Raw genomic sequence first — 17,894 nt, forward strand, 5'->3', positions numbered from 1 at the left:
AGTACCCCTACTGCCTTTTTCTCATGGTCTCAGTTCTGTTACACCTGTATTCAGATTTGGTGTTTCTGACATGGTTACTTAAGTAACTTTGGCCCAGTAGTATATTATTGATATTGTCATCAAGATGAGAGTGGCCTTGCATTGCAGCATTTCCTTCTGACTGTACTGCTCATGCCTGTTTACACTATGTCTACATCACGTGTTTTCTGGACAGATTTAGCTTGTATTAGCCCACCTAATTCCAATTAAGCACAAGTCAGCATGCATGCCAAAGCAGCAATATAAATAATTTTGTGCTCAAACCCTACCTTTGCCCTTCCATAGCTTTCGTCATACTGCTGGCTGCCATCAAAAGCTGTGGCTGGTTTTGAGGCCTGGTGTTGCAGCTTGACATCCTGCTCACACTATTTGGGAATGCTAACAAACTTCTCTTTCAGACATTATAAATCACAGTTTAAAAGATGAATCAACATACAGTGATGAAGAGTCACTGTCAGGCTTTGAAGATGAGCTACTCATCAAATGCCTAGTAGACAGGTAAATGCCTCTGTCCATTCAAATTCTTCAGACTTCTGGGTCTTTGTAAACCAAAGAGATCCAGAGACTGTTAGGGCATGTGTATTCCTTACAAGACTCAAGAAAAAAAAAAATTATTTTCTGTCCATTGAGTTAAAAAAATCTCTATGGATTTGTGTAGCCATCTTTGCCCTTCCAGCTGCTCAGGTTGTTAAAGAGGAAACTGCAGGCCAAATATGGGGTTGAGAAGAGTGGATTTCCTTGTGCTCTGCATCCCCAACACAGCTAGCACCAGCACCCTGGACTTGCCCCCCAGCTTGATGTGGAGTTGAGCCAACACATCAGCCACCCACTGGTGGAGGCTTCTCCATCCACCAGCTCCACGAGAAATCTCTTCCAGCTTCAGGTCAGCTGCTCTGTCTGGGAGTTGGACAAGTTATCTCTGGTCCTGACATTTCTTTTCCTTGGGCCATTGAACATTCAGCCTTATAAAACTCCCCCAGCTCCCACATGAAAAGCCCCACCCCTAAGGAGCTCTCCAAAATGTCTTTATTGAGCATGATTAGCAACTTCAGGTTATTCCCTGATTGCTCATTTTCCTTTTTGTATTGGGCATTCAGCTAGAAAAGCTTCTCCCTGGCAATGTGATCCAAGTTGAATTTCAGCTATTTCAGGAAATAATGTTTTCCCACTGTGGAATGCAATCCTACTGTAATAATAAATTACATCAAACCAGGGGTGAGATCATAGTGTTTTCACTGTCTACATAGGTTCTGCATTTTCTCTGTCAGCTGAGATTTGTAATCTTCAGTGGCAATGTCTCCCAGCTTTCTCATGCGGCACAGCTCCTTCTCCACTCTGGCCAAGTTCTTCCAGAGCTCACCCTGCAACTGCAGTGTCTCCTGCTTGTCCTTTCCTATATGTGCTATTCCAGAACTGATCTCTGTGGTCAGTTTGCTTCCAGTCTTGACTTTTTCACAATCATTGCCCACCAAGATCTTCAGATCATATGCCACCTCAGCCATGGTCTCAATGCTCCCTTTCCTTTGGAATTGCTGAGTGTGCCTGCTATTGTGTACTGGAGGCCTTTATCAAATCTTGCTTCATTTGTGCTACTAGTTTTTACAAGCAGACATGCCCTTGTCAAGCTCAGTGCAGGGGTAAACTCCTTCAGAAAACACTCCTCCAGTATTTTCTTGGTGGTCCCATCCTGGTCACTGATGATGAAGCAGTATTTGGTGGCTGAGCCTGACAGACTAGGCATACTCTCTCACCACCTTCACTATGAACACTGTTGAGAAAACAAAACTGCACCAAGTGTGATCTGATCTGTCCACGAAGGTTCATAACTGGAAGAGGCTCTGGGAGGAGCCTGGACTTCTCCTTCCAGGAAGGAGCCAGGAAATTTCTACCAGCCCATCCACAATTTCCTGCAATGCATCACCCAACTCCATTTCCTAGTGGACAAAGAAATTTTGGTGGTGCTGGGAAGGACTGAGAACAGTGTTGAGGAGCTTGGACTTGAAGAAGCTGCAGTGCCCCATCTGCATGAAGGAGATGGTTGGCATGGACATGTGCACCCAGCTCTCCTCCTTGAACCCTCTGCCTTCTGGCAGGGGGTGCAGACTTCACCTCTTCACAGTGCCACTCATGGCCCAGAGCAGGAGAGTTCACTGGTAGGTGTCAAGGGGAGGGAGCAGCAGTGGGAGAGCAAACTGACACATGGCCATTTTGGAGATGAGCTTCTGCTAGCGGAAGCTGTCTGAGGAATGCAAACAGGGGGTGTGAGGAATCACTCCTATCCATCTCAACCAGAGAAAAGAGATCATCAGAAATGACCAGGTCATCTCCATCCACACTTGTTTGTATGCTAGCACTTCTTCCATTTCTCAGGCTCATGCTTCTGGCCATGCCATGCAGACCCATTACTTTTCTCAGAAGATGCCACGGTAAACCTCCTTGGGTCTGAGGCATCTGGTCATTCATGCTTTGCTTAGTGATCTCAAGGATGTCTGTCAACTGCAGCTTCCTGGTCTGGTGCACCTCCAATTCTAGCATTGACAGCAGAGACAGAAGTCTTTCTTCTGTCCGGAAAAAACAAGCACATAAGCAAATCTGAAAGTCATTACCATTCACTTGATGTTAGGGTGTAAAAGGAGTCACAGTTCCTGAAGAGAAGTAACAAACCCAGGAAATAAATAGGTCCTGAGAGCAATCCTGGAAGAACAGTCTCTAGGGGACAGACTGAGGAGACCTCTGTAAGATTAGTCCTCGAACAATGGAGGTGCTCAAAGGTGTTGCTGTACTTCATTTTACCTGTTCTTTAGGTCCTGGGATGCTCTCACTCAGTCTGGTGTTGGCTAGGCTTGGTGTACATCAGAGGAAAATGATGAGAAGACCCTGTTATTGGTGCTGTCAAGTCATGTTACTCATAGCCAAGCTCACCCCAGCTGTCTCAAAGCTGGAGCCATCTAAGCTTCCTTGTAGTGTAAGTCCTCATTGTTGATTCTGACAGCCTGGTGCAAAAATTGGGAATGCTGCATGTTCCCAGAATATGTCCTAGTCTTACCCTTGCTGAAAGGTGGCCATGGAGCAGGAGAAACTCTTTATCGGCTCTGATATCAATTACTAAGTACCTGCAACACATTCTTTCTGGGAGGGATGGCAGCCTTCTTGTACCTCTCATAGAGTGTTCAGTCCCAGGGATACCAGCAGGGCTTGTAGACCACCACACATAGGTGCATGCCCATTCGATGGGACACTGTCAGTGCTTGGTGAACAACACTAAGAGCACTGCCCCGATGAGCAGTGTACTGTTGAGGCTTCTGGGCCACTGCCTACAGCACTGAGTCCACTCTCCATGTACCGTTGGGGCTCTGAGACTATTGCACATGTCAAAGTGCTCCGTCCAAGGCATAATAGCAGAGCTTGTAGAACATCACACACACCAGAGCACTCAGTCCCAGGATTCTGGCAGGGCTTGCAGATGAAGGAACTGAGCAGTGCAAGAGCTGAGCCAAGCACCCCTCTCTCTGGTGCTCCCTCCAGGAGGCCCCTCCTAATTCCAGTGCAAGAGCTCGTGAGAGCAATATCAGCTTGTCCTTCTCTGACTGTCTTCTCTCCCCCTCCCTCCTCCTACAACTCTTCTTTCCTTCCCTTTAGAAAGAGTCTGAAAGCACAACTCCAACTAGGAACATAATACACAGTGTTATGGTACAGTAATTGTCCATTTTTCAGAGAAAAGGGGAAAAGGAAGCACTGTGGAGCAGGTTTCACGATGCTTGTGAGTAGCCAGACAGCTAGAAAGGCAGGTTCAACCTCAGCTTTAGTGGAAGTCAAGAAACGGCTTGCTTGTATTTCATGGTAGGGTGGGGTTTGCAAGAGGCTTCTTGAAAATAAACTCTCCCTGTGTTATTGCTCAGCAGCATCCTGCTACTGTGGGGAGCTCTGAACCACCACCCCAGGCAAAAGACAGCTACAGTTGGGAACCTGATGAAATAAAGCTCATCGCTAAGAGCTGGTGGTAAGGGAATCTGTTCCATAAGGGCCTCCTGCATGATGAGTTCTGTTATTCCAGACAATCACACAACAGAACTGCTTCTTTCAACCAAGTTCCACACTGCAACCCACTGGTTTCATGCCACTTTACGTGAAAAAGTTGTTCCAAAGTCATCTAACCATTAGGCAAGAGCCTTCTAACCTGCCAACAGATATGTCTTCATACTTGTTTGCACCTTCACATTCTGGGGGTCCCCTCTTAACAGTTCCTTTTGCTGCATCTCTTCCATTCTCAGTTATCCCTAGTGGTCTATGGTCCACAATCCAGCATTCATTTCACAAAGCTAAACATTCCAACAGACAAGATGACCTTCTTTTCATTAGTTGGATCACTGTTCCCCATTACAGGTTAACAGGTCTTCTCATTTATTCTTATTTGCCTTCAACTCATCCACTAAGGGCCTATGGGATGCAGCAGGACAACCGCGATAACGCCAGCACCCCAGCCCTTCTGATACATCTTTGAAAGCCTCCCAGCATCATCTGGTGTCACAGATCAGCAACTTGAGCAAGACTGACTCCAAGTATGCCTGGGTCAATAGACAAGAAGCAAGAATGCTGCAGAAGTAGAGTGGCTTTGCAAAGTTTGACCATGATTAGTAATTGGTAGCATGGGTGTTAGTGCTTAGTCCGACTGTGTTGTTCCTCATCATTTGAAGGGTATAAGACCCCTGTGTAAAAGCGCATTTGGGGTGCCCCAGCTTGGCTGGGACACCTCATGCCCATGAATAAGTATTTACCCTTGTAATTCTACACTTTGCATCCGAGCCTCTCCCATCGGTCAGCACAGGCCAGTTGCAAATTTTTGCAAATTGGCAGGCGTTTCCTTCAGCAGACAGGATGGAGCTGCAGAGCCCCCGCTGACCCCTCTCCCCTGGAGGACACCACAATGCCCACGCAGCCAAGCACCGAGCCTGAGGCTGCCCCCATTGCCGCCAGCCCTTCTCTGGGTGCCCAATGCCCCCGGCCCCCCTGCTCCACTGCCCCACTGCCCCACTCCCCCACTGCCCGGGGGGCAACAGCCTGGCTTTCCCCAGTGGCTGGGGGTGCCCGCAGCCCCAGCCCCAGTGGGGCCTTACCTGCCGGGGGGGCTGAGCTGGCTGCCAGGGCCAGGAGCCACCCAGGAGCCCCCCACTGAGTGCAGGGGGTCAGGTCCCACCCTGCCCAGGCAAACACCCAAAGGTGGGTGCAGCTGCACACCCAAAGTCCCCGCGCGGGGAGCAATGGGCACTACGGGGCGGGAGGGGAGGCCAAAGGGGCTAGTAGCCCTGGAGTGGGCAGGTGCCATGGCTGCAGCGCTGGGGCAGGGCAGACAGCGCAGTGAGCATTGCGCTGATATTTGACAGGGACACTGAACGGCAGTGCTGGGGCTCAGCGGGTGGCACCGGTGCCAGTCCTGGAAAGAGAGGCTCAGTGGTTTGGCTCCAAGCCTCGTCCCACTCCACGGGCCAGTGGAGAATGGCTGAAGCTGGTCACAGCGCCTGCACCCGCACAAGGCCAAGCCAGGTTTTGGGGGTGGAGGAAGGGTTTTGCACTGGCTGGCACAGAGGGCAGGCACCGGCAGTGGGGGATCTTCAGCAGGGGGATGTGCTGCACTGCTGCCTGGACATCTGTTACCAATATTCAGCCATGTTTGTGTTCCTTCACTCCACCGCCATCCATTATATATGGCCAGGATGGATTAGCGGGGCTCAGTTACACATGAGAAATTCCATCGAGGGGCTGGAATACAATCAAGAAGCAGCAGATCACAGCCTTTAAACACTGGTTGCCTGGTGAGGATCCATTACAGATTCAGCCTCTTAATCTCTCCCCAGTCCCGGCACGGGCTGACGGCTGGCACAGAGTGGTTCTCATGGGCACATGAGCCGACACCACCCTGCAATACAGCCACAGTGCCAGAGCAGGTTACGCTGTGCCGGCAGCAGCACGGCACCCTGCAATATTGGATGGGACGTAGTACAAAACATGGGAACATGGCCCGGTGCCAGAGGTGCCATGTGCCTCAGGTTAAGCGGACAGATATTGTGAGCTGTGACACAAGCTGCGCACGAGCCTGCTCCCATCTCCTTGCCCGCCAGAGCTCTGCCAGCTGCTGGGCCAAGGGGGGGTTTTGCCAAAAGCCCCACAAGGGTTGGATCCTCCTCTAGGTACCAGAAAGCCCCTCACAAATATCCTGCCTCCTGCTCCCCTGGAGTGCCAGCAAAGGACAGAAAGGGCCACATGGGTGCCAGGCGTGGCCTGGGACCCCTGATGGGAGGATGCTGCTCACAGGGAGCCTTAGGAAGTAGCAAAGAGCCACCTCCTGCTTGCCAGCTTTTTTCGATCTAAATCTCCATGAGATTTGTCTTTGCATCCATCTCCAGGACAGAAGGCACTGAGAGGCCGTGGTCTCCCTGAGCAGCCTCACCCCATGCTCAGCTGCCCTTGATGGGGCAGACGCAGCCCCCAAAACTCTCAACACCAACATTTGGGTCCGCTCACTGGGAAGCAAGGTCTGCCAAGGCAGCAGGCAGGTGTGGGCAGCAGCTCAGCCCCAACGCCAGGAGCTCCCCAGCCACCTGATCTGCAGGAAGGGATGGAGCAGGGCAGCAGCAAGGGCCTGGCACCCTTTGGGGCACACTGCCACTGCACAGATCTTGGGGATGACCTGGAAGGAGGGGGGGACGGGGGACGACGACCTCTGGGTTTCCCTGAAGAAAAGACTCCTGAAATACAAGGCACATCCCAGCTGGGGCCGCTTCTCCCATGCCCGGACAGCCTCCCCTCGGGATCACAGCCCTCCACAGCATGGGGTGCGTGGGACCAGGAGAGGAGAGGAGGGTCTCCTCCAAACCTCCATCTCAGCCTCCTTCCTCACCCTGGCCTTCAGGAGAGCAGGCACTGGCCCCTTCGGGGATCTGCTTGCAAGGGTCCCAAGGGACTCTCCCCTTCCTTTTCCCCTTCCCCTTCCCCTTCCCCTTCCCCTTTCTCTTTCCCTTTCCCTTCCATTTCCGGGGGTGCATCCCCCTCCCCACTTCCAGGGCCATATCCCTCCCACTCCCCCAGTTCTGCAGCAATGAGCAAAGTGGCACAGAAGAAACCAGGCATGGCCCCTCTCGGCATCCCCCTGAGCCCGGCTCTTCATCCTGCACCCTCCGCAGCCATGATGGGTCTTCACTGGCTGCTGGTGAGTAGCGGAGCTGGCTGTGCCCTTTGCTGTCCCACTGCCCAGACAGGCTCTGGACACACTGGCGGGGCATGGGGGGCTGCAATCCCCATGCGCAGCAGAGAATCTCCGGTGCTGGGGACCTCCAGGGCCCCACTGCTGCTGCTGACGCCCCTGCCACTGCAGTCCCAGCCCCGCATACAGATGGAAATGGCCACGGGGATGGAGGGTCACCCCGGCATGGTCGTCCTTCACCAGCAGGCAGTGGATGACCATGATGGGCTGCCGGCAGAGTGGGCAGGTGGCAGTGACGGTGGTGGCAGCGACGGCAGTGGCAGCCCAGCGCTGGATGCAGGCATGGCAGAATGCATGCCAGCACAGGTCCATGCCAGCAGGGTCTTCAAGGGGACCCAAGCAGATGGGGCAGGTGTCCTCCTGCCGGGACCTCATGGTGGGTCCTGGCACTGGCGGCTCATGCCTGGGCCCCTCTGGTGCTGGTGCTGACAGGACTTGGTGTCCTGTCAGCTGCTGCTGGGACTTGATGGGTGCCACTGGTGGGATTCGGTGGCTCCTTGGCTGCTGGCAGGTCACGTCTGGTGTGCTGTTGGCAGGACTCAATGGCTCAGGTGCTGCCCACAGAATTTGACATCTCGTGTGCCGCTGGCAGTACGTGACACTGGCATGTATCATTGCCCACCACAAGTGATGTCATGGTGTGACTGTGGCTCTCTGGTGACATCACTAGGCGCTCAGGGGCACACCCAGGAGCTCTTCCAGCCTCAGACACACAACCTGTGATGCAAAACCCATCTGGCAGCATGCTTCACACCTCTGCATTTGCTCAGGCCCCTTTCAGGCAGTCCCTGTTGTTGGTTGTTGTGCCAGCATACACACTCACAGAGCGGTTAGGGTTGTCAGGGACGTCCAAAGCTCAACTTGTCCAAGCCCCTGCTGAAGGAGGGCCACCCTGAGCCGGATGGACCCTGGGCACCACTGAAAAGAGCCAGGCTCCATCTTCTTTGCACTCTCTCTTCAGATATTGATATATATGGAGAAGATCCCCCCAGCCTTCTCTTCTCCAGGCTAAACAGTCCCATCTCTCCGTCACTCCTCACGCTCCAGTCCCTTCCCCATCTTGGTGGCCCTTCGCTGGACTCTCTCCAGTCTGTCCCTGTCTCTCTTGTGCTGGGGAGCCCAGCAATGGACACAGCACTCCAGCAGTGGCCTCACCAGTGCTGATCCCCTCCCTTGACCTGCTTGGCAGTGGTCCTCCTTGTGCAGCCCAGGACACCGCTGGCCTCCTTTACTGCCTCAGCTTCAACGTGGTGTCCATCAGGACCTTCTCTGCAGAGCTGCTTTCCAGCTGGGTGCCCCCAGCATGTCCTGGTGCCTGGGGCTGTTCCTCCCCAGGGGCAGGATTTTGTGTGTCCCTTGGTTGAACTACAGGAGGTTCCTGTGAGCCCATTTCTGCAGCCTGTCAAGGTCCCTCTGGGTGGCAGTGCAATCACCTGGTGTCTCAGCCACTCCTCCCAGTTCTGTATAGAACCGTGACTGATTTTGTTGGTTTGGTTTCTACATTTTGACTAGCAAATAAAAGCAGAGGAAGGAAAGCAAGGGATCGAGGGGTTGCATACCTCTCATTCCTTTAATTTGCAAAACCTGCTTAGTGTTTTACTTCTAGTTGGTCCTGCAGAGCAGCCAGTGCGAGACTGCTGAAATCTGGGAGCCTCCCCTGGGTGCATGACTATGCCCTTGCAGAAGCACTGCTCCTGAAATCACAGAGCCTGCCTTAGTTGAGAGAAGAAAGTAAGAGGGACTGGGAAGAGATTTCTATTTTCTTTTACAAATGGTACTTGGGGAGCATATTTCCCCACGCTGCTGGAGAACCCACAGTGTGATAAATGAGGCCAGGAGGGAGCCAGTCAGGGTACCCCCCAGGGAAGAGAAGCAATGTCTGGATGAGGAATGACCCCACCAACCCAGCAGTCAGGGCACTGGCTGCAGCCCCAGCCCTTTTGGTCCCCACTCTCTGCCAAGGGCAGAGTTACTTTTTTTGTTTGGAAAACAGTTCATTGTCCTGCTCTGCCCACTTTGATAAGGAAGTCACAGGTGACTTCTTCCTCATTTTTGCTGCTCAACAGCTGATAATACCTGTCAAACCAAATCATGTGTTTTTGGGCGGTTCCTCCATCTGAACAACATTCACTGTTGAGAGGCACATGGGAGGCTATATCTGAAGTTCTCATCCACATCTTGACACAGAATGCAATACCTAGTCCTTTTTCACTTTGGCTTGAAGTCCTCAGTTCACCTGTCACAATCTGAGCATTAGCCCTCGTGTATCTCTTTCTGTTGCTGATTCTGCAGAATCTGTTGTGTTGCTTGCATACTTCACTGTGAAATTCAAAAGCAAGTATTGTGTTGCTGTACTTTCCAGCCTGACTGACAGTCCCAGAGAGAGAGTACAAGGGTGTGCTGCTGCTGGTATGGCTGGCCCACACTGGCAGCAGATGTCAACTTTGCTTGCTGCATGTGACACAACCCACACAGTGTTGAGGGCTCTTGTAACACCCTAAACTCCCCAGTGAAAGTCGACCGGGGGCTGCACCCTCCTTGCACTTGCTTGTGCCCATATGTTCCTAGCTACAAGGCTAGGGAGGGTCACTTGTCCAGACTTCTGCCTGCTTTGGGGTTGAGTACATGCTTGGAGAACGTGGAGCATGAAACTTCTCCTTCCCAAAGCACAGAAGGGAAATACGACACAAGTACAGAAGAGGTAGGAAGCATTTTTTGCATGCCCAGTTGCCTCCAAATTCCTGGATAATCATATTTGTTTATGGGAAATTTGCTCTTCTTACATCAACTTTGGCAGTAGTTGTAATGGGAAGACAGCAAAAAGAATAGAAGTGACATTAGGATCTGGAATTGCTCTTTCATTAGCAATTGTACTTTCTTACACAGCACTATGAGTTCATGCCATGCATTAAAGAGCATGGCATCTCTGCCATTAGCACGAGCTCATACTGAGCTGATTGCTGGACTTAAAGCTATGTTCATGAGTACTGTTACTTGCTATTTAACACAACAGGTGAAGAGGTAAGATTTTCTATACTGGTCTTGAAGCACCTCTCTGCCTTATTTGAAGAAATTGTCAATGGTACAAATACAGAGAAATCTTCCTCAAGATCATACTTGCTAGGTGATGTACCTTAACTGAGCACAGAAACAGAGCAGATTAGAGAAAAAATGCACCTATCTTAGCATCCTATCTCCAACAGTGGCCAATACGAGACACTTAAGGGACAGCTTAATAACAAAGTGGTATTCCCCTGCTGTGATATTGTCCTGCCAGCTTTCAGCAATCTCTGGTAGATCAGAGCCTGCCTCAAGTAATTAAATATTAAACAGATCGTTTTCCTGGGAAACTGAGACACCCAGAAATGTAACACATCTTCTCCAATGGCTTGCAAAGAAAACTGAGAATCACATCCAGTGCCTTAGAGAAAGTAACAGTCTGTGAAACCTTGCACTTTCCTTTAAAGAAATCCACAAGGAGAGTCGCCGTGCTGTTTTTTGCGGGGCAGACAGTATCTGTGTCACAGGAAAGGGATCTGCTAATGTTAAGCCAAAGAAACCTATCACTACTCTGTAGGGCCAAACCTAGTCTGTGTTTCTCTATCACTTCGCATAGTAGGTTCCCAACATGGTTAACTGCTAGGATTGGCTTCTAATGGGCAAGATTTCTCAGGAGTCATTTTCAGAATTGTCAGGGAAGGGCTTGCCTCATTTATCAGTTTTCTAGATTAACCATTCCCAGTGGACGCAATACAGGGTAAAGAATGGGGACAATTCTAAATAAGAGGACGCAAATATTTCAGAGTGGTTGGAGAGCTCTGACTACTAAAGAAGAGTAGCTGGGGCCTTAAGAACTTTTAGCTTTACCAAAGAACAAACAAGATGAACTTTAATCTGAAAAGCTGTATAAAACTATCTGTCCCACCATCTGAGTCTCCATTGATTCCCTCCAGACTTTTCAAAACTTTGATATTGTAGGCTGATTCTTCTCCAACTGCACACAGATAAACCTCCAGCTGTGTTAGTCTCTCAGTCTGACTTGGATAAGAAAAGGTGAACATCATTATTTATCCCTGAATGAAATAGGTATATACTTTCTCTACAAAGCTGGACTTCTCTACCTGGCAATGGAAAATGAAAAAAAAAACAACCAAACCAAAACCCAAACCAAACACATTGGGTTCTTTGTTTCAGGCCACCTAACACATTTTTCATTTTGATTCCATTCTATGAGCCTACAGACCCTCACACACATGTGTGTGCACCCACTCCCTCTTTTTATCCAACTGGCACTATCCAGTGTTGCAAGACACTGACCTTCCATGGTATCCACGGTCTGCTCTTCTGGTTCACTGCCTTTGTTGATCTGCCATCATAGCCAGCATAATTCCTCTCTTCTTTAGAGAATATCCATCATCAAAGAATTAATGCTGTCATGCATCATTCTCATGAATTGGTAAGAGTGAGGTCTGTGCATGACAGAGTCCAGAAGTTCCTGCAAGATGCAGATGAAGTGAATACTCCAGTTAAGATAGTACCACATAAATTAGCTGATCAGCTTTTATTCAAAAGCTTTTATTTCAGCTTTTATTCAGTTATTGCAGCCTGTTTGAGAGAGGTTTTATCAACTGGAACACTGCACTGAGGTTGGGTGCTGTGTACTGCCAGTTTCTAACCCAGTCTCCACAAAAAAAGGATTTTTTTCTTTATGGAGCCACATATGTCTGCCAGGCCACTCACCACAGCCCTGAAGGGGCCGAGTATTACTGGCGTGGTTGGATCCTGGTAACTGGACAGACTGAGACTGAGAAAACAAGACACAGCAACTGTTGGAAACCTATCGGAGTTAACAGGAGTGTGGATAGGAAACACAAAGCTTTACGCTTTATAAACAGGCGTAAACCCTGTGCTGTAGTAAAACATCCACTGGAGGGTGTGCGTGCACGCAGAATTCAATTGATGCTTCCTACCCAGGAGGACGGCATTACTGAGAAAGGTGCAAGGAGAGCTTTGTTTGCAATAAATGCAACAACGTATTTAGTACTGAAAAAAAATAATAATCATCGAGCACATTCAGCAGCCCTGCAATTAAACCTTGAAGGAGGATAACCTACCTGAAAACCACAGTTACCAACATATAACATAGGCAAGTTCTAATCATCTTAAAAACAGGGATTTAGCAGCCTAAAAACAGCAGCATAAAGAAACTGTATTCCAGTTCAGCAATTTCAGAGTCACATTGAAAGGGATTACAGAGAAGAGCTGAATTCTACTTACGCTTAAGCACTCTTAGGACGGGGTCATTAAACTTTACTTTTCCTTTTGTATTTCTGCAAAGAGCTTGATCTGTACTCAAGATTTGGGTTCTAGAAGCTCTTTCCAGGCTTACTCTTAGAACAGTTCTTTTCCCTGGATAAAATAGATTGAGTTTCATAAGATAACGTGGAACTTTTAAAAGGAAAACACAAGACCTACTGTATGTGGTTTAAGTGCCATTCTTTATTTACCAGTATCTCCCATCTATTCTGTGTAGGCATTCACGCTTCAACATGCACCGGCTCCAGAGTGAACCAACTCTCTTCTTCCTATTCATGACCCAGAACAATGGATTAGTGATCATCCTGAACCCTGATAAGAAATAGTTTACATCTATTTCATAATTTAGTAAATAATTATTTAAATATTATTTCACTTGCATCTTCCTCTTTTTCATCTTTTATCACAGAGAAAGACCATGTTATCCAAAACCAGATCCAAGCTGCCCATAACAACATCCCTAGGTGATGCCTGGCAAATCAGGAGAAAGGCCAACAAAAGCATGAGTCCTTAGACAGCCCTTCCTTTTTCTAGACTACATGCTTCTAGGATTTCCACTGCATCTGGTCTTTTTATTGGTACAGAGATGGGAAAAAGAATTAGATTAGCATTGTTACCTCCCAGTTCTGTAATGACTCTCAAAGAATTTGGGAGGTATTTCTTGATGTCAAGAGCTGGAGCATAACGGGATCATATTTCATTTTGCATCCATGTCCAGCATTTCTAGTTTTGGAGAGAAGCTTGAAGTTGTTCATATGTAGAACAGTTTAAAGATGAGGCAAGTAAATCTACCACTTGGAGTTGAACTTTTGTCATGGTTTCAGCCCAGCTGGTAACAAAGAACCACACAGCCGCTTGCTCACTCCTCCCACCTCCCTCCAGTGGGATGGGGGGAAGAATCGGAGGAGAGAAAAGGAAAAAAAAAACCCCAAAATAAAAAGGAACCTCGAGGGCTGAGATAAGGGCAGTTTACTGGGACAACACACCAAAAAAAAAAGAAGTTACGAAAACAATGGTACTAATAAAAGAATATACAAAAGGAATGATGCACAGTGCAACTGCTCACCACCCGGAACCCGACGCTCTGCCACTTCCCCCACTGAAAGTCGAGAGTGCTCCCGCCGGCCCGCTTCCCATTTATATACTGAGCATGATGTCTCATGGTATGGAATAGCTCCTTGGCTAGTTCAGGTCAGCTTCCCTGGCTATGCCCCCCCACCTCCCAGGTTCCTGTAACAATTAACTCTATCCCAGCTGAACCCAGGACAACTTTTTAACACGATCTCAAGATTTTTGCAACAGTTTTCCAAGAAATACAACAAGGATTTAGGTGGAGGATGGTCTTTGGAAAACACAAGGGCTTTGTCAATAACAGTTGCGCCATCAATATATGCTTCCTCTGTTTCTGAAGAGAGAAATCTTTCCTCCACTCCAGGCCCTCACATAAATTCAGTTGTACTAAGTCAGTACAGTAAGACATCATAAAAATAGATGTAGTTTGATCCTCTAAAGATTTCATAAATGGAATTTAGATTTTCCTTTCCTGCTACAAAAGACTTGGACCTCATGGCATGCCAAAGTGCAGTCTTGCTGTGGGTATCTCCATAGTTGTTCTATGCTACAGACAGACATTTTGTGACGAGGCAGGTTCCAAACTCTGCAAACTTTCTGAGATGTGTAGCTACAGGAAGCTTCCACTTACAGCCCCATGGACTCCATCGGAAGTTCAGTGCAGTCAATGGGGATCCTTCAGTGAACTCTCACTCTTACTAAAGCCTAAAACTAGAGTGCAGCAACAGGCACTTAGGCAGTCCTTCCTGTTTCCAAGAGCAATAGGTAGCATTTCCTGGACCCTAGTATTCTGTTTCAACTCCTATATTCACCAAAGCCATTTCCTAAAAAGTTTCAGTACACATGTTCTCAGTCTTCCCATGACAGAATCTCCCTCTAATATCCATAGGTTTTTTCCCTAAAATGTTAAACAGGCACAGTTTCATATAGAACACTAGATATAAGGGAGCTAGGACACTACACAAAGATTATACTTCATTATTTCATTTTTTTCCACTGTTAAAAATCCTCATTCAAACTGCTTTCAAGCACTATGTTCAGTAGTCCTACTGCATACGTGTAATCTTGGCTCTCACCACAAGAATTGCACTGTACACCTGCTAGCACTCACTTGGCCATCTATTCCACTTTTTGTCATAGCAGCAGTTTGTGATGCTAATTAAAAACAAATTTACATCTCTCAAACTATTTACATTTCTTTTTTGACACAGCAGTAATTCACTCTTCTGCATGAATTAAAAGTCTTGCCTACCTGCGTCACTTTTCTTTTTAATCTTTTTCCTCAGCTCTCTGGTCATTCAGCCCTAAAACAAGCTCTGGAAATATTATCAAGAGATGTCATACTGCATGTTGTAAAGAGCATTTTCATGGTTTGAATAGACAACACCCTGATTTATTTCCTACTTAAATACTATGACCAGTTCACTGATAAAGTTCCAACTAGAATAATGTAAAAAAGCGATAACATGAGGAAAATCTGTTTAATTTCATCCAGGGTTTACTAGAAAATATTTAACTTTTACTGATTCTTACTGGTAGTATGACATCCTAAAAGCTAGCCCTGTTAAAGACTGAGGAATGGATGGACTTTTGTTCTTCTCAAGCTGCATGCAGTTTTAAAAAGGCCTGGGTCTCATCGTGTGGCAAGGAAAGGCTGATGTGAAGTCCACCCTGCAGGAGAAGCCCTGAAGTATCTCCACTCGCATGGTGAGATATTTCTACATGTTTAAGCAGCAAGACATTTCTCTTGAGCTTGTGTGAGGGAAAATGACACAAGTGTGAAAGAACAGCAAATGCTTTTCCAGAATAAGCTGGAGTGAAGTAGATGCCTGTGACTGTTCACTCAACTCCTGCCCAGATTTTGGGTAGCAGCTCATGCTAAGGCCTGCTGTATGCTGGCAGCAGCACCGTTGGGTCAAAGCAAGGGCAATGCATAGGTAGGACAGGTGCCCAAGAGCTAAAAGGCCATGATGCAGCCATTATCACCTGCAGCTGGCTGTCTCCTGCAGCCATCATCTTTGCAGATTGATTGTCTGGCAGTTTCCTCAGAATCTGCTAACACTTTGAAATGGTATAGACCAAACTTCCAAGTGCAAAGGTATCAAAACATCAGCTTACCCAGAAAGCTCTTCAAGCAGATCCAACAGCAGCCGGACTGCTGAGGCTTTTGTGCTTCCTGGTGGGATACAGGGGATGCCTGCACTGTGACAGAGGAGGAAGGATAAGCACTCTCACCATCGGCCAGGCAACTCTTTCACTCATTGGTTGCACAAGTTAGGAGTTATAAATTGTGAGTTGCGAGTTATGAATTAGAGAACTTGAGATGAGAAACCTCATGACTTTAAGCGATGAATTAGTGAATTCACGTGTTTGACTAGACTGTGCAAAGAGGACTGAGCCCTTGTTTATTGTGTTTGTTTGCTTGTTTTCCTAATGTGCTCATAAAATAAAGTTTAATTTACAGAGTACAAGGTCCTCTAAATTTGAGGGATGCAAACGGTCTATGACAGTGCCAGCAGCACAGTACCTCAGTATGCATCAGTGTGAGAAGTTGAATTTTGTCTCCATGTGCCATCTGTACCAAGTTGACAAGCTTACCTTTTGTAAGGACATGACACTTGCACTCTTTCATGCAGTTCTTATTTCATCCAAATACTAACAACACATCAAAGTTGAAGTGAGGACTTGTTATTTTACTCTTCAGCATGATGAACAGGAAAGCAAAAACAGTGCAAATTCCTGTTGACATGGTACAGATGGATCTCTACATATGCACAAAATTGACTATGAATGCACTTTCAGGCTCTCCTGTTGAATATTTGGATCTCAGACTGTCCAGTCCAGAGCAGGTGCTGGCTTGAGAAGCTAATAGAGCAGCAGAATAGAGCTGTTTGGAATCTAATGCTGTTAACAAATGCTTCATGCTGTTCAAAGTTTGCCTCTATCTGCAATTCATTACAAGCAGTGCTTCCTACAAAGAAAACAAAATAGAATATTTAATTATAAACTCATAACTTAGACGAGCCTAAGGCCACATATACCAATGCTCTGTTCAACAAACAGCTTGTGCACTGAACAGCATTGCTGGGTTTCACAATTTTACATTTGGATTATGTGCCTAGGAATTAGAATGAATATTAGATCAACTGCAAAAGCCAACTCACACGCAGGAAGGGCCAGGAAAATTACCAGAAACAATACAGAAACAACAACAACAACAGGACAGAAATGGCACGTGTGAATCAGCATAACCAGTACCAAGCAGAAGAAAGAACTGTCACATCTGAGGTGACTCATGAGATTTCACAGCAGATCTATTCACAACGAAACAAGAGAATCACCTACTTTGATCTCCCTCAGAAAGGTTTTCTTATCAGGTATTAAAGGGTTAATGATATAGTGATACATTACAGTAGAAACTGAGTTGTCCTGTGCAATGGGACTAATCACTGACCTATCTTTTTTTACAGCCTAGGCTGTAGGAAAGCCAAACATGCAACTAAGCATTACTTGTGTGCAACAGTTTCCTTGCTGTGTTTCTGTACCAGTCATGATGATCAGAGTATTGCTCGGTCTGTTCCCTTTGTGTTTTAAAACAGGAAGCCAGTCACTTCACACATGGTACATTCATGATACATCCATGCTGATTCCTGGAAAAGAAGGGACACTGCAAGGAAGTGCAGCCCAGTATGGGAAAGGAGAGGCATATCAACAAAAGTGTCAAAAGGGGTGAATTACTTTTCAGACCACTGTGCTCTTAGCCTGCTGCAACTCCCATTGACCACAGTGAGACTGACAAATGACACACTGCCTCTGCTGCCTGCCTTCACATTCACAGCACATTTAGACACCAGTTTCACAAGTTAGTTATAGAACCTGGTGCAAGCTTGCAGTAAGCTCCTACGTCCCTGGTACTGTTCTCGTTTCTTATGCTTGGATTCTACGTAACATTTTTCTCACCAAAGTAGGAAAAGCAAATGACAAAAAGGAATAATTTTTCAGAACTTCTTTTCGGTTGAACGTCTATTCCTGATACAGGTCTCACTAGCTCAGCCAATTTTTCTTAAATACTGCCCCCCCCCCCCCCCCCAGCTGTTATAAATTATAAAACATGAGAATCTAAATCTTTCCTGCCATTCTTTTGTTTTTTACTTCCATTTTAGTTATGCTTAGGTACCTCTAACTCCCAATCAGAAACTCATTATTTAAC

The 17,894-nt window shown here is 47.4% G+C and overlaps 1 protein-coding gene across 1 annotated transcript; it reads right to left on the bottom strand.

The window, feature by feature from the left end:
- Window positions 1–727: 727 nt before the first annotated feature.
- Window positions 728–7,672, bottom strand: LOC126045361 (up-regulator of cell proliferation-like). The gene is given in 8 exon segments (XM_049816382.1): window positions 728–961; window positions 963–1,063; window positions 1,283–1,514; window positions 1,783–1,913; window positions 1,916–1,973; window positions 2,157–2,322; window positions 2,465–2,600; window positions 7,306–7,672. Coding segments are annotated over 8 exon segments (1,425 nt in total).
- Window positions 7,673–17,894: the final 10,222 nt, after the last annotated feature.

This window comes from Accipiter gentilis, chromosome 1 (genome assembly GCF_929443795.1).
Source record: "Accipiter gentilis chromosome 1, bAccGen1.1, whole genome shotgun sequence".
In the NCBI taxonomy this organism is placed as follows: Eukaryota; Metazoa; Chordata; class Aves; order Accipitriformes; family Accipitridae; genus Astur; species Astur gentilis.